The following is a 14,522-nucleotide window of genomic DNA, read 5'->3' as shown; positions in this document are numbered from 1 at the left end:
ACTGTGTGATGAAGCATATGAAAAATCAAAGCATGCATATCTCTCTGCTGCCTTGCATTGTCATAAATGGTGCAAAAAACATTAGTCCCACTCACTTTCTGATACTTAGTTTCAGGGCAGATCACAAGAATGTAGACTCCAGATGAATTCGGATGTCACTTCACTCATAAGTGCTCCAGTTTAAACTTCTTTGTAACTTTTATAAAAACAACCATAAGCAGATCTGTGGACAATATCTTCCTGGTTAATTACTAATTTTTATTTTATATTTTACTCATGTGTTACTCATGACCTTGGGTGTTTTTAACCGCACGTATTCTTCATTCTGTGTCCATATATCTGTTTTATTCTCACTCAGAGTTCACTGATGAGGTGTATGAGTCGTTGTCTTTGTGTGATTTTAAAGCAGATTCATTGCTCTGCCGCCTACCCAGAATTCCCTCCCTCTGATCATGTTATAAAGCTGTGGGTTTCCCTGGAGACACGAGTGCGCTGCAGCTGCTCTATCTGTCTGTATCTCTGACTCTTTCAGAAATTCCCTGCAGTGCTAACAGCTCTTATTAAAGCGGGAATCCTCTCTGTCTCTCGCTCTGCTGTAGTGTCACTCACGACTGTTGGACTGCAGGAGGATCCGCTCACTCGGTGTCTGAGCAAACCCTGCATTATTTCTAGACGGATTATACATTCGTATAATTAAGTGGTAAAGTTGGAGAGCTCGTGCTACAGTACAGTGTGAATGTAATCAGAGCTAAACGGCACTTTGAGTGAATTAGCATTAATTGTGTTAATATACAATTATTTTTGTCTTTCAGGTCAACTGTGTTCATGATAATGAAACTGATCACATGTATACATATTTAAATAATTTAAATATTAAAAGGTAAGCATTTAAAATATTGAAATATTTAAACTAATTATTAAAAATGAAAACGAATATGTGTACATTAAAATATTAACGCATTTTAAATATTTAAATACATAATTAAAAAAAATTATATTTTAAATATTTAAACAAAGTTAAAAAAATTTAAAATATAAATACTGTATTTATACATGACAAATATGTAAAGATTTTTCATATTTATACATAATTCAACAATAAAAATAATTCTGATTTGCAAATTTTTAAACATTTATGCATTTAAAACATTTTAACATTTAAATATTTAAAGTTTAAAATACTTAAATATTTAAAATATTTTAACAAGTACTTAAACATTCAGAAATTAAGATTTAGAATAGAATGAGATTTTTTTTCACCAAGGGTCTGTGCAAACAAACAAGGAATGTGTTGTTTTTTCAGGAGCTCTGTTATTTTTTTATTTATTTTTTTACTGGCGTATATTCTTTTTGATCAGTTTCACAGAGTTCAAAACTTCATTTCATTTTGCATCTCAATTAAATGCATCATAATGGACATGTTTGTATTGGAAACAAAGACAAAAATACTGAGATAGAAAATTGTTCTATCAGAGATCTTTTTTTTTTTTTTTTTTGAGTGATTGCTTAAAGTCTGAAGAGAAGCATGATGTCTTAGGCTCATGGTTGATGACCATTTCGACGTGAACATGTCAAAGAAAGTGCTCCTCTCCATCGCATTGCACTGCATTGCATCAGTTAACAGGAAGCTTATTGGAGCTTATTTGGTTAAGAAATACTTCATCTTTATAGTGCTCTGTTTTACTCTCATAATGTAACCTCTTCTTACAATTAGCTGAGCAGTTCAGAATGTGTGTGTTTGTGTATCCTTCTGATGCATTATACTTTATTCTGTACATTCAGATTAGCAGGAGACTCTGAGAGAACATAGTGCCTTGTGTGATGTGATGCTTGTGCACAAAGGTTTGTTTTTAATGCTGTGTAATATGAATCGTCTTTCACAGTAGCTTGCAGAACCCAGCGCTGGTGCTTTAGTGGCTGTTTGCCTGTTTTATGTGTCTGTCTGGCCAGAGGTTTTACATTGAAGACAGAAAATTGAACCTCCTCGTGATATTTCAAGCCGAGGTGAATCACTGCACTTGAGGCTTCAGTAAATCAGAAGAGCTGCAGGTTACATCTCTCTCCAACAGCAGAAAGACATCATGGGCCAGATGCTCTACCAGAGACTGTTACACCACAATAAAAGGATGCATATCATGCTGCGTTCATGCCATGTTGTAATTACCAACAGCCAGCTAAATTAACCTGCTTGAAAGAATGCTATAGGCACAACATTACATTACACTTGTACTGTATGCTACTACTACATATTGCAGAACACAGAAAGCACATCAATTAAAAATAATTACTTAATATTTGTTTGTTTGTTTATTGGTTATTACTAACAACGACAATGTAGATGTGTTATTGCCAGCATAAAAAAAATAATAACAGTATGAACACTTACGTAACACTTAGACTTACATTTATATTAAAGTACATTATAGTCTCTATATATGCATCTGTTTTCCCCTTTTTTAGAGCAGCAATAGCTTTCTTTGAAAATAAAAGGGCATTACCAGCAGTACTGAAATCAGGCACTGCGCGGATGCCAGTTCTTGACAGGAGCCCAAGGATGTTCCTGAAACACCTGCGATTTACAAGAACACAGTGTGAGCAGTGTGTGGAGCTCGTGAGACAGCAAGGGCTGGATGAGGAACCTGGCACTGCTGGTGGCCCTGAAAGAATACCTTTAATCCCAAAACTTGTGCTCTTTCTTTGGTGTATGGAAACCAGAATTCAGTCAGAGAAACTGCAGACAGATTCAACCTCTCTCAACGTGGCGCCCACAAAACACTTTTACAAGTCTTAAAAGCAACGTGAACTGGCAAAAAACTATATGACACAATTAAAAAATGCATTTCTAGAGAATAATGACATAATAGACTTTTATTTTTCTGTATTATTTTGCAACCAAAAACTTTTTATATTTTTCAAAACCTTTTTAGAAGTTAAAGAAGAAAAAAAAACGGTAACACATAATGGTCCATTAGTTAATGTTAGTTAATTTATTATTTAACATGAACAAACAATACATTTATTACAGTATTTATTCGTCTTTGTTAATGTTAATGAAAATGCAGTTATTCATTGTTAGTTCATGCTAATTCACAGTGCATTAGCTAATGTTAACAAGCACGACTTTTGATATGAATAATGCATTAGTAAATGTTGGAATTAACAACTAATATTAATAAATGCCACAGGAGGATTGTTCTTGCTTAGATCATGTTAACTAAAGTAACTAACATTAACAAATGGAGCATTATTGTAAAGTGTTACCAAAAAAACTATTGAAAATCCATTTAAAGTTAGGGTAGGTAAAGTAGATTTTTGGGGTTGAATTTAGAAAAATGACATTTGATAGTAAAAGTCATTATTTACACATTAAATATTGAATTTCAGGTTGAATTTTTTGGGGTAAATGCTTCATGATTTTTTATTGAATGTTTTATCTGGTTTATGTTAATGCAGTATTGTTGTCCTAGATTTATTGTTTTGTTTTTATATATATTTTATTTTAATTTATAGAATTTAACTGCATGGCTACATATAAAAATGCATTTATAGGGAATAAAGACATAAGACTTTTAATTTGCTTTATTGTTTTGTAACAAAGAATGTGTATATTTATTAATACAGCAATAGAAGTGTGAGAAGAAAATAATGTAAAAATACATGTAAAGTTATTTTATTTAGGTACATGTTTTTGTACTGGCTTTAGATAAATGCTTGACCTACCACATAATAAAAGTCATTATTTACACGTTGGTTTATTTGATGCCGTTTGGTGAATGTTGCTTTTTTTTCTGCACATATTCATGTCAGGTTGATTTTTGGGGTGGATGCATAGTGGGGGAGTTTTCGCAAGTTTCCTGTAACTTTGTTGCGTTTTTCTGTAGTTGAATTCCTTTGCTTATGTTTGTGTGCGTCTCATTCAGATCCCGAACCTGGCTGAAGGAGTTCGCATCCACGGCGAGAAGGTGACGGAGGCTCTTCGTCCGTTTCACGAGCGTCTGGAGGCATGTTTCAGACAGCTGAAAGAGAAGGTGGAGAAGCAGTACGGCGTCAGAACACTAGTGAGTCCCTACAGACAGTCACTATCCAAACACACTGAGCCTGAATCATCACATCAGCCTTCATGCATTCTTCTCTCACCCTTTATGGGTGTTGTTCATCACAGCTCGCTTGCATGCATCACATTGCCTCTGGATGGACTCTTACCTCACAATACAAACAGATCACTATGAACTTCTACACATATTCTCTCATATTCTCTGATTTGTGTCTTGCATGTTTGTTGGATCTTGGTTTCTTCTTCACTATCTTGGGACCTTGTTTTGTCTTGCTCACTGGGGAATGTAATGCATTATTATTTAAATATGCTGCTTTAGAATATATCCTGTGAAAGCACTACAGAAATTGTGAACTGAATGAAGTCATGGCAGCTGTTCGATGTTTATGGGGCTGATTTTTCAAAGTCAACTATAAAAATCTTAACAGTCACTCTTTTTTCAATACTTTTTACTTTCCCGCTACAGCATGATAATATGCATGCAAAAATAAATACTTTTTTTAGTTATTTTTTGTAAAACAGAATCTTACAACCTTATGTTCAAAATTAAGTCATCACTTATTTTTAATAACATGAATAAAATGACACTATTTGGGTGATAAACTTTTTTTGGGGAATATACATTCTGTAGGAAATCTATAGAATAAAAACAAATTAAGATAATTGTGACTTTTTCTCTCAATTCTGATTTTATTATTAAAAATAGTATTATTATAATCTTTTTAACCTTATATAATTACCTTTTTATTTTTTATTCTGTAATAAAACAAAATAAATAAAAATAACAAGAATTTTATTTTATTTTTTTATTTTATTTTTTATATATAAAGATTCCTCTTTTAATCAGTGATATTATGTGGTAAATCAAATTATGATCGGTTTCTCATCAAAATTGCCTTCTGTAAAAGCCTGGTCATTTTTTGTAACACCTGCCACCGACTCAATCATGCAGTTCATCAGTGCTGTTATCATTACCTTTTAATTAAATCTAACAAAAGAGTACACCAGTCACTGCTACGTTTAATGAACTGAACACAAACACCCTTCTGTTATTATTCAGTGTGACCTTGTTTGAAATGAGAAAGATTACTTATGACATTACTTCATACAGCATAGTTTTAATATATGATTGATGAAAAACTTTAGTTTGAAATGCTTTTGCAATTGTAAAAACATCTCATTTATTCCTTCACAGACAAATAGATTTTTTATTGTGTTAATAGTATTGATAATTGATACATTTAAATATTGTTTTAAATTTATATGACTGCAGAGCCAATTTTAATATATATATATGCAAATTTTTACTGCATTTGGTGCCAAAAACCTTAACCTACATGAATGCAGTCTGGCATTACATTGTCTTAAGTGAAAAAGTTGAGTTTCCTCAGCTGTATGTTGAGACGCCCAGAGTCAGTGCGAGTTTTGTAACCGCGGGTAAGACGTTCCCAAACACACTTGCAGTTTTGGCACCTGAGATCCCTGACAGGAATGAGAGATGGGGACAAAAGAGTACGGCAGACAGGTAGAGAAAGAGAACAAACGTGTGTGTGTGTGTGAGAGAGAGAGAGAGAGAGAGAGAGAGAGAGTTGCTGTAGCTGGCATGTATTGATCGGCACACTCTGTGAAGGCACTAGAATTAGCAGCGAAGCCTCCTGTAGTGTGTGAAAGACTGAGAACATCGTCTGTGCTGCATATCTGTTTCAAGGACAGCTCAGGACTGTGTGATCCAGAGGAAGAGGATAAGGAAGGTATGAGTGATTCATACAGTATATTCACACACATATGAGATTCACACACCGAAAGCAAGAACTGTACTAAAGCAGTGGGAATAAGCAAAAACACACACACGCTGTGAGTTTGGCCTTTGCAGCAGGAATCTACTGTTATATTGCTGTCTGTCGAGTCAGTGAGTGGTCTGAACTCTTAAGGGCATCTGAAAATGAGTAAATTAACGTATAATGTTACTGATTCCAGATTGACAGAGATTAGGCAATCACAAGACTGTGTCAGAGAGAGGGGAAATATTCAGACTGTTTTGGGTGCAAGAAAGTGTTAAATATAGCCTCTTTTAAAGACCTGAATGTTGTGATGTGTTCCTGTGTGTTACAGCCTCCCACGTCAGACGAGCGACGGGGCAGTCGTCCGCGGTCAATGATTCGCTCCTTCACCATGCCGTCATCTCAGAGACCGCTGTCTGTCGTGTCTGTGACCTCCATATCATCAGACAACTCTCCCTCCAGACCGGGGTCAGACGGGTAATCACACACACACACACACACACCATCTAGAGCAATACATCTGCAGAAATCCACCGTTCTTTCTTTATACTGTTCATACACAATTTTTGGAAATAAATAAATGCTTATGTCCAAGATTCCTGAAGAATGTCACGGATTGTACAAAAATATTAAGCAGCACATATGTTTTCAACATTGATAATAACCAGAAATGTTTCTAGAGCAGTAAATCAGTATATCAGAATGATTTCTGAAGATCATGTGACACTGAAGACTGGAGGAATGATGATGAAAATACAGCTGTGCATCACAAAAAATAAATTACATTTGTAAAGATTTCAAATAGAAAAGTTATTTTAAATTGTAATAATACTTCACAAATGTACTATTTTTAATTTATTTTGATCAAATAAATGAAGCCTCGGTGAGCAATAAGAGACTTCTATCAAAAACATGTTTAATCTCACTGATCCCAGACTGTTAAACAGTAGCATACTCACATAGTATTTCATATTTATATAACATAATGTTTAATGAAAAGTAAATGAAATATCTTTTACGATGTGTTTAAAGCTCAAAGAATAGTAATTTTCATTCTATATTTATAATATATAATATTTAGTTTTTATTTTACTATTGCAAAGTTTTGTTTTTTTTGGTGTAGAACTTGTTTAATGAGTGAACTAAATGTAAATGTTTAATCAAAAATATATATAAAGTATGTTTTTGAAATATCTTACAAATGCAACACATTTTGTTTAAACTATATATTCATATTTATACATCTAAAAATAAGATAAATATGTTAATTGTTCATTTAAAGTGAATATTTTAATGGTTAATTGAGCTAATAAGTACAGCTAATGGCTTGACTTGTGATATCAGTATGATCCAGTGGATCAGCAGTATTAGTGAGCACTGATGCAGACCTCTGTCCACAGTGATGTATTTTCTTCTTCTAGCCGTTGGAGGACTAGTACAGAACATTTCCTCGGTTAGAGTGACTTTTCTGGTTCCCATAATGCAGCTCTTTGTCATTTCCATCTCGTCTCTCTGTGGGCGTTCTGTTCCCATTCACACTCTCACAGCCGTAATGCACTGAATCACCTGCTGTTTCTCCAAGAAGATCATCTTACTGCACTTTGAGAAGTTCCTTCAGTTCAGACAGAATCAGCTGATCCAGTCAGATTTAGATGTGTAAATCGACATAAATCCACTGTAAAGCATGTGGTGTTGTGGCCTGTCAGGTTAGTGGCACAGATGCCAGCCAGAAGCATCCATTAGTGCATGTTTGAAGAAAGATGCCCTCCGCTGCTGTTTAAATGTGAAGGAGAGCTTTCATTTGATGACTTAATCCAGCTCATTAAAGTGCTTTGATTCGCTTGAGCCAGAGATTCTGCTTTGCTTTTTCATTGCTTCGCACTTTACAAAACTGCCTGCGAGTCTGCTTATCGGCCGGGTCAGCAGATATGAAAACACACTCTCACACACTTTAAATGCAGCGATATTCAGCTTTTACCAGCGTGTGTTTTTGCATGGGTGATGTAAGATTTCTCTCCAGCATCGCTGCATTTTTAAGAAACTAGTTTGTTCTGAGCTTTGGACCAGAAATCCAATAGTGATGACAGTTTTTCTGGGTTCACGTACGTTTGTGCTAACAAACACACTCACTGTGGTTTTCATTTACTTTATGAAATGGCAGATAAGGATGGATTTGGCGTGAGAGCGTTTCCAGTCAGTGCTGCTGTATCTTACCTTCATCTATCATGTGCTGCTGTGCTTTGCAAACTTGAACATTTGGTTTCCTGTGATTTATTAAACACTGTTATTGCAGATTTTTGTGGATTTAAATGTTACTTGAGTATCATTAGCTTGGTTTGCACAATGTTTTCCCAAAAAAGGATAATTGATTATTGTGTGTTAATGCATCATTTAGACTTGGTTAAATCATAATCAAAGCACTCCGTTATTTTTAACAGATTAATTAATATATGGAATATAATTATATATATATATATATATATATATATATATATATATATATATATATATATATATATATATATTTCTGTTAAAAATAACAGTGTTTTTTATGATTAGAGCAAACTAAGGACTTTAAAAAGAACTTTTTTTAATGGGAAAAATATATAAATATTTTATGAAAAACATTAAATAAAACATACTAAAAATATTTCTGCCGATTTTATTTATTATTAAAATATTTTGTTTTAATTACTTTAATATTACTATATCCAAATTACGAAATTCTTTCTTCAGAAAATGTGTTTAAAGAACAAAAAATATAAATGGTATATTAAAAATATATAAAATATATTTCAGACCCATTTTAAAAATGCAAAGAATTTAATTCCAGTATATATTTTTATTATTTTTTTTTTTCATTTTGTTATACTAATAAAATGCAAATGAAAAACTGTTGTATAAAACTTGAAAACGATTTCTTATATAAAGTTATTTATATAAGTATAATAAGTAAATAAGTTTATTTAAATTTGAAATGTATTTTCATTTTAATGTTTTTATTATTCTTTTTCATTGATTGATTGATTTGTGGTGAGGCCTGTGAAAACATTAGCTAAGTACAAATATGAACAGCTCAGCTGACCAAGCCGGCAGAAGAAAGAAAAAATAATATCCCTAAGATTGAGCCTTGATCTCTGAAATAGAATGTAATAAAAATAGAATGTTTCATTTTCAGTTAATAATCACGGTTGGTTGCCATGACACTTCAGACTGTACACCAGAAACCTGCTTTTGAGTTTAAAGTTGGAGCTAAATGTCAAACGAGTGCTAATATTTGCTCAAGACCTCAGAAGAGCTTCTCTGTGATATTAAAGATTCTCCAACACAACACAGTTTTCTCCGTCCTCCTCTCCTCCTCTGATTCCTCTTCTCTCTCTCTCGTCTGATAGATTTGCCCTGGAGCCTCTCTTACCAAAGAAGCTGCACTCCAAGTCTCAGGATAAACTGGATCGAGACGAACCTGAGAAAGACAGGAAGGAGAAGAAGAAAGAGAAGAGGAACAGCAAACACCAGGAGCTGTTTGATAAGGAGCTGAAGACGGCTGAGATCCCGCTGCAGCCCAGCGAGGCGGTCATTCTGTCCGAGACCGTGAGTATCTGTCCACACAAACACAAGGAAGAATCGGTCACTGAAAGCAGACCTACTGCATCAAACATCCAAACCAAAGACAAAATGTTTGCTTTTGCAACATCTGGCTCGCATTTCACCCTGAAATCAAGAGGGTATGAAGGAAATGATGTCTAGAATCTAACAGCATTAAGATGAGGAGCATTGCTTTGTCATTTTCAAGACAATTTAGTGCATTTTCCTCCAAGAATCTCTTTAGTTAGATGTAATCGCATTTTTTACATTTGATTTTTGTTATTCTCTTTATTTTCATCACTGTAATGCAGTCATTTTTAAAATGATGTAAAAGTGGAAAAATCATAATCCTTCATTTTTTTTATCACAAAAAGAAAATATCATTAAATTACTAAATAACAATTTTATCCCCTCCAGTTTTACTATTAACTACAAATAAAACTGATTTAAAAATGAAAAAAAATTGATACATTTTATATTGGATACATTTTATTTTTTAATAATAATTTTAAAAAAAATGCATAGCCAACTAAGATAAAGCAAGTTGAAGTGCACAAACTATTACAAATGACAAGAATATTTACTAAAATTAAAATGAAAACAGAAAATGTAAAAACAAAAGCTAATTCAAAATCTTAATAAATACTATAATAGTAATAGTAAATATAATAAAACGGTAAAATGACACTGATTTCCTGAAACGTGATGGTGTTCTTGACAGTGTGTGATGTTCACATGATTTGATGCAGTGTAAACTGAAAGACTCTCATTTGTGTGCTTTCCATTTGAATGAATCCTTCCTGGAGCAGTTCTTCTCGTCTTTTTGTTTCTGTTTTTGAGGCTGTGTGTGAAATGAGGCACGCGTCTGAATCAGCACTTGTGAGTCTCTTCAAGCTCTTTGAATATGAATACAGAATGTGCTCGAGAACAAACAGCACATAATAAGAACTAATTGACCCATTAAGAGCCTCTCTGAACTGTGAATAAAGAAAAAACTAGCCCTGGACCTTCTGCATAGTTTGTCTTTTATATCATCATAATCACCTTGACCCTTTCTATAGTCTGCTGACCTCTGCGATTCACATTCAGCCGATAAAACACAAACTAAATAATCGGATTTACTGCCCGATTATTCTGTCATATCGATAACAAGCCCACCTGCTTCATACTGGACATCTTTAACAAGCGTTTTTTTGTTTATGTCTTGATCTGATGAAGGACAAAGAATATAAATGTTTAAATAAATGTATGTTGTTGTTTTTTGATTTTTGTTTTACATTTGTTAATATTTTTTTTTCTATTACAAATGATTTTTTTTGTATAAAACTTCCTTAATGAGAAAACTAAATAGAAATGTTTAATAAATAAATATATATGAAGTATATTTCTGACATATTAAAAATGCAAAGATTGTAATGTTATTATTAATTAATTATTACTTATTAATTATTTCATTAATTTTTATTTATTTTTTTCTGATGCCAAAAGTATCTTCCTGTTAAAAATATGCATATTTACAATATGTATTTTAATTTCATTAGCGATTCTGAGCAGCAGTTTACACTACAGAGGTGTTTCTAAATGTTTCAAATTTGTTAGAATGTAGAATTGGATGTTACGTTTTAATGCACATTTAATGCACAACTGGAATAATTCATAAACCTGCTGAATCATGCATTAGATAAACCTGTATGCTCATGGAACAGGACCTGAACAGTTTGAATTGCTGTTCTTTACTCGTTACACCTTACTATAGTATCCATCCATTTCACTTTTTCTACTTCCATGGTCATGTTAGTCTTGATTCAAGGAAACCTTTCATTAGTGATTTCCAGACACAACTCTGTAATGTTTATCTGTCATGTTTTCCTCTCTCCAGATCAGTCCGTTGAGGCCGCAGAGGCCCAAGAGTCAGGTGATCAACCTGCTGGGTGAGAAAAGGCTCTCTGTGTCTCCAGCAGCTCCTGCCAACCCGTCTGTGGCCAGCGTCCCACCTCCCATCACGCCCCGGGCCAAACTGCACTTCAGCTTACTGTCTGGATCCAGTATGTCATACTTCACACTGATCTGCCATTCCCCCCTCGAGTTTTATTTCGAAGCATGATGAAACTGGGCCAGTTTTACTAAAGCAAGCAAGGATAAATAGTTGACAAGTTGATAGCTGATACATTTACAACAGTAACTTAAATTTACAAAAAGATCTGCCTATTTTGGGAAGAAAGCCACTCCAGAACATTCATATGTAATTCAAGATCCAGAGCTGACATTTGAATAAATGAAGCTGAAAGACTGCTGTAAATAGGAGAAGATCAGCATGGAGATATCTAATCAATCACACATCTGCACACCTGCACGCCTGCAGCAGTCAGCATATCTCAAATAATAATAAATAAATAAAAACTGTAATGCAGCAGAAGTAGTTTTGGCATCTCATATTGTCCTCTGGTGTTGTTTCATCAACAACAACAACAATTAATTCTATTTTAGCTTCTGGAACAAATAGAGCTCTTGATAATTATCCAAGACCTTCAGTCTGATTCACATTTATCATTTAAAAGTTTGGGGTCGATAAGATTCTTTAAAGTCTTTGAAATAACTTTTTCTTACCAATTAATTTAATTCTAAATACAGTATAACGATAATATTGTGAAGTACTAGCATTTAAAAAAAAAAGTTTTGTATTAGAATACATTTTTAAAATGAATTTTAAAACTTTCTCTGATGAATAGAAAGTTCAAAAGAACATAAATTATTCTACATTTCTTTACTTTCATTTTTGATCGACTAAATATACATCCTTTCTATTAATTTCTATAGAAACATCTTCCTGACCCCAAACTTTTGAACTGTAGTGCATGTGGTATTTTTATATATATATATATATATATATATATATATATATATATATATATATATATATATATATATATATAAATAAGTTTAATTTTCATACTATTTATTTTCATTTTAATATTTGTTCTGTTTATGACTTTATTTAATGTATACATTTATATCTTTTTCTTCATTTTCCCCATGGAAATGAAAGGCTTGCTGTGATCATTTAATTCTCCCACATAAAACATATATCAGGACAAACTTTCAAGGACTTATGGACCCAGAAAAACCTTTACCATTTTTATCATGTAAAGAATCTCGTATAGAGCTGTACTCATTTTAGCTGACGCTTTTATCCAAAGCGACTTACAATTGCTACGGTATATATGTCAGAGGTTGCACGCCTCCGGAGCAACTAGAGGTTAAGTGTCTTGCTCAGGGACACAGTGGATTCGAACCCGGGTCTCTCACACCAAAGGCATGTGTCTTATCCACTGCGCCAACACCACCCCTAATCAATCTAATCTAATCTAATTTGTGTCTTCCATTTAAATACAACCAAACTTTCTCGCACAGTAATGCACTCCTGCTCTGTAGTGTGATGACACACAAGCGCAGGACTGTGGGAGGCTGCAGAGGTGTTAAAGAACGCATGAAAGCGTGTCTGAACTGGTCTCCCACTCGCTGCGTGTGAAGACGTGTAATGGATTCAGGCTTTGCGAGGCGTTTGCTCTCCCATGGGTTCAGCCCACTGTCTGGATTCAGAGTTTGCATCGCGTGTCGTCATCTGTGCTCGAATCACTGCGCAGCCATCCTCAGACAACAGATTGAAATGTTTTAAAAAGATAATATTAACATAATATTAATCTCAACAGAGCTTTGTCTTGTTTCTACACAGATCTGGAGCTGAATGGGACGGGTTATGTAAATAAGGGCGAAACTCCGCCTCCACTTCCTGTCAAGAGCAGCATGGGTGACTATGGCAACCTGATGGACAACTCAGACCTGGCCAGTCCGACCACGCCCCCTCCTCCACTGCCACACCAGCGGGTATAACACATCATCCATATCCATCAAAGAGCATCGTACATATTTCTGAAGCGGTTTACTGCTTGATCTTCATTTCCATTATCTGTACACGATCATTAGTGCTTAAAAATCCGTGTAGAAGTCTGTTCCTGGATCGTCAGGTGCCTTCAGAGGCCAAACAAGCAGAAGTGTAGTATTATATCGAGGCTGTTTGTCAGTGTTCTGAATGCTGACGCAGTGAGACTCTTCTCATCATGAATGAACAGTGTGTGAAGAGAGTAGGATGTGTGTGACGGTCAAACAGAGCTTGACCAGAGCGGCTGAAGGTGTCCTTGATCAGCTGCTCGTCTCTGGCTCTCGTTCTCTCTGCTGAGACACAGTTTAATAACTCAGAACCTGAACTTCTCTGCAGCTGCTTTGCTTTATGACTGCTGTTATTTTATGATACACTTATTGTTCAAAAGTTTGGGTCAGTAAGATTTTGTTAATGTTTTTGTAAGAAGTCTCTTATGCTCAGGCTGCATTTCTTTGATTACAAAAACAGTAAAAAAAATATATATATATTAAAAATAATATTGCTCTTTATACTTTATACTTTAAATATAAAGTATAAATAAAGTATTTATATAATATACTTTAAAATGTCATTTATTCCTGTGATGCATAGTTTAGTTTTCAGAATCCTTCAGAAATCATTCTGATGTGCTGATTGGGTGCACAAGAGACATTTTTTTAATAATTTAAAGAAACATCATTTATTTGAACCAGAAATCTTTTCATGTCTTTCAATGCATCCTTGCTGAATTCAAATAATGATTTCTTTAAAAAAATACTCAACCCAAACAGTAGTTTATACAAAATGTTTCAATTTTTCTACTTTTTTCTCTTTATTTTATTTTCTTAGTATTAGTATCTTCTGTATTATTAATTCAATCATTTATTATCATTGCTCATAGTTACTTAAAGTTGAATATTATACAGATATTTAATAAAATCAATATTTTAAATTGATAATTTAACTATATATTTGAAAAATAACTATATGTTTGTGTGTGTGTGTGTGTGTGTGTGTGTATATATATATATATATATGTATACACACATTTATTTCATTCATTGTTGCTTTCATATATCAATCATATCATAGAGACTTTATTTTTATTGTTACTGCTTAAAGTTAGAAAATGTAACTTTTATAAAAAAAAATCAATTTATATAATATGTATGCAAACTATTTT

The 14,522-nt window shown here is 33.6% G+C and overlaps 1 protein-coding gene across 1 annotated transcript in view; it reads left to right on the top strand.

The window, feature by feature from the left end:
• The window catches only part of LOC113079754 (dedicator of cytokinesis protein 1-like), a gene marked incomplete at its 5' end in the record, with an annotated part of 36,455 nt that overhangs the window by 21,054 nt on the left and 879 nt on the right, over positions 1 to 14,522 (top strand). Inside the window, 5 exons of the mRNA XM_026251959.1 lie at positions 3,921 to 4,058; positions 6,167 to 6,312; positions 9,228 to 9,426; positions 11,300 to 11,465; positions 13,154 to 13,305. Coding sequence (XP_026107744.1) covers positions 3,921 to 4,058; positions 6,167 to 6,312; positions 9,228 to 9,426; positions 11,300 to 11,465; positions 13,154 to 13,305 — 801 coding nt within the window. The remainder of the gene's footprint in view (positions 1 to 3,920; positions 4,059 to 6,166; positions 6,313 to 9,227; positions 9,427 to 11,299; positions 11,466 to 13,153; positions 13,306 to 14,522) is intronic.

This window comes from Carassius auratus, unplaced genomic scaffold, assembly GCF_003368295.1.
Source record: "Carassius auratus strain Wakin unplaced genomic scaffold, ASM336829v1 scaf_tig00029149, whole genome shotgun sequence".
In the NCBI taxonomy this organism is placed as follows: domain Eukaryota; kingdom Metazoa; phylum Chordata; class Actinopteri; order Cypriniformes; family Cyprinidae; genus Carassius; species Carassius auratus.
The sequence above is the reverse complement of the archived record's forward strand: the minus strand, read 5'-3'. Positions and strand labels throughout refer to the sequence as shown.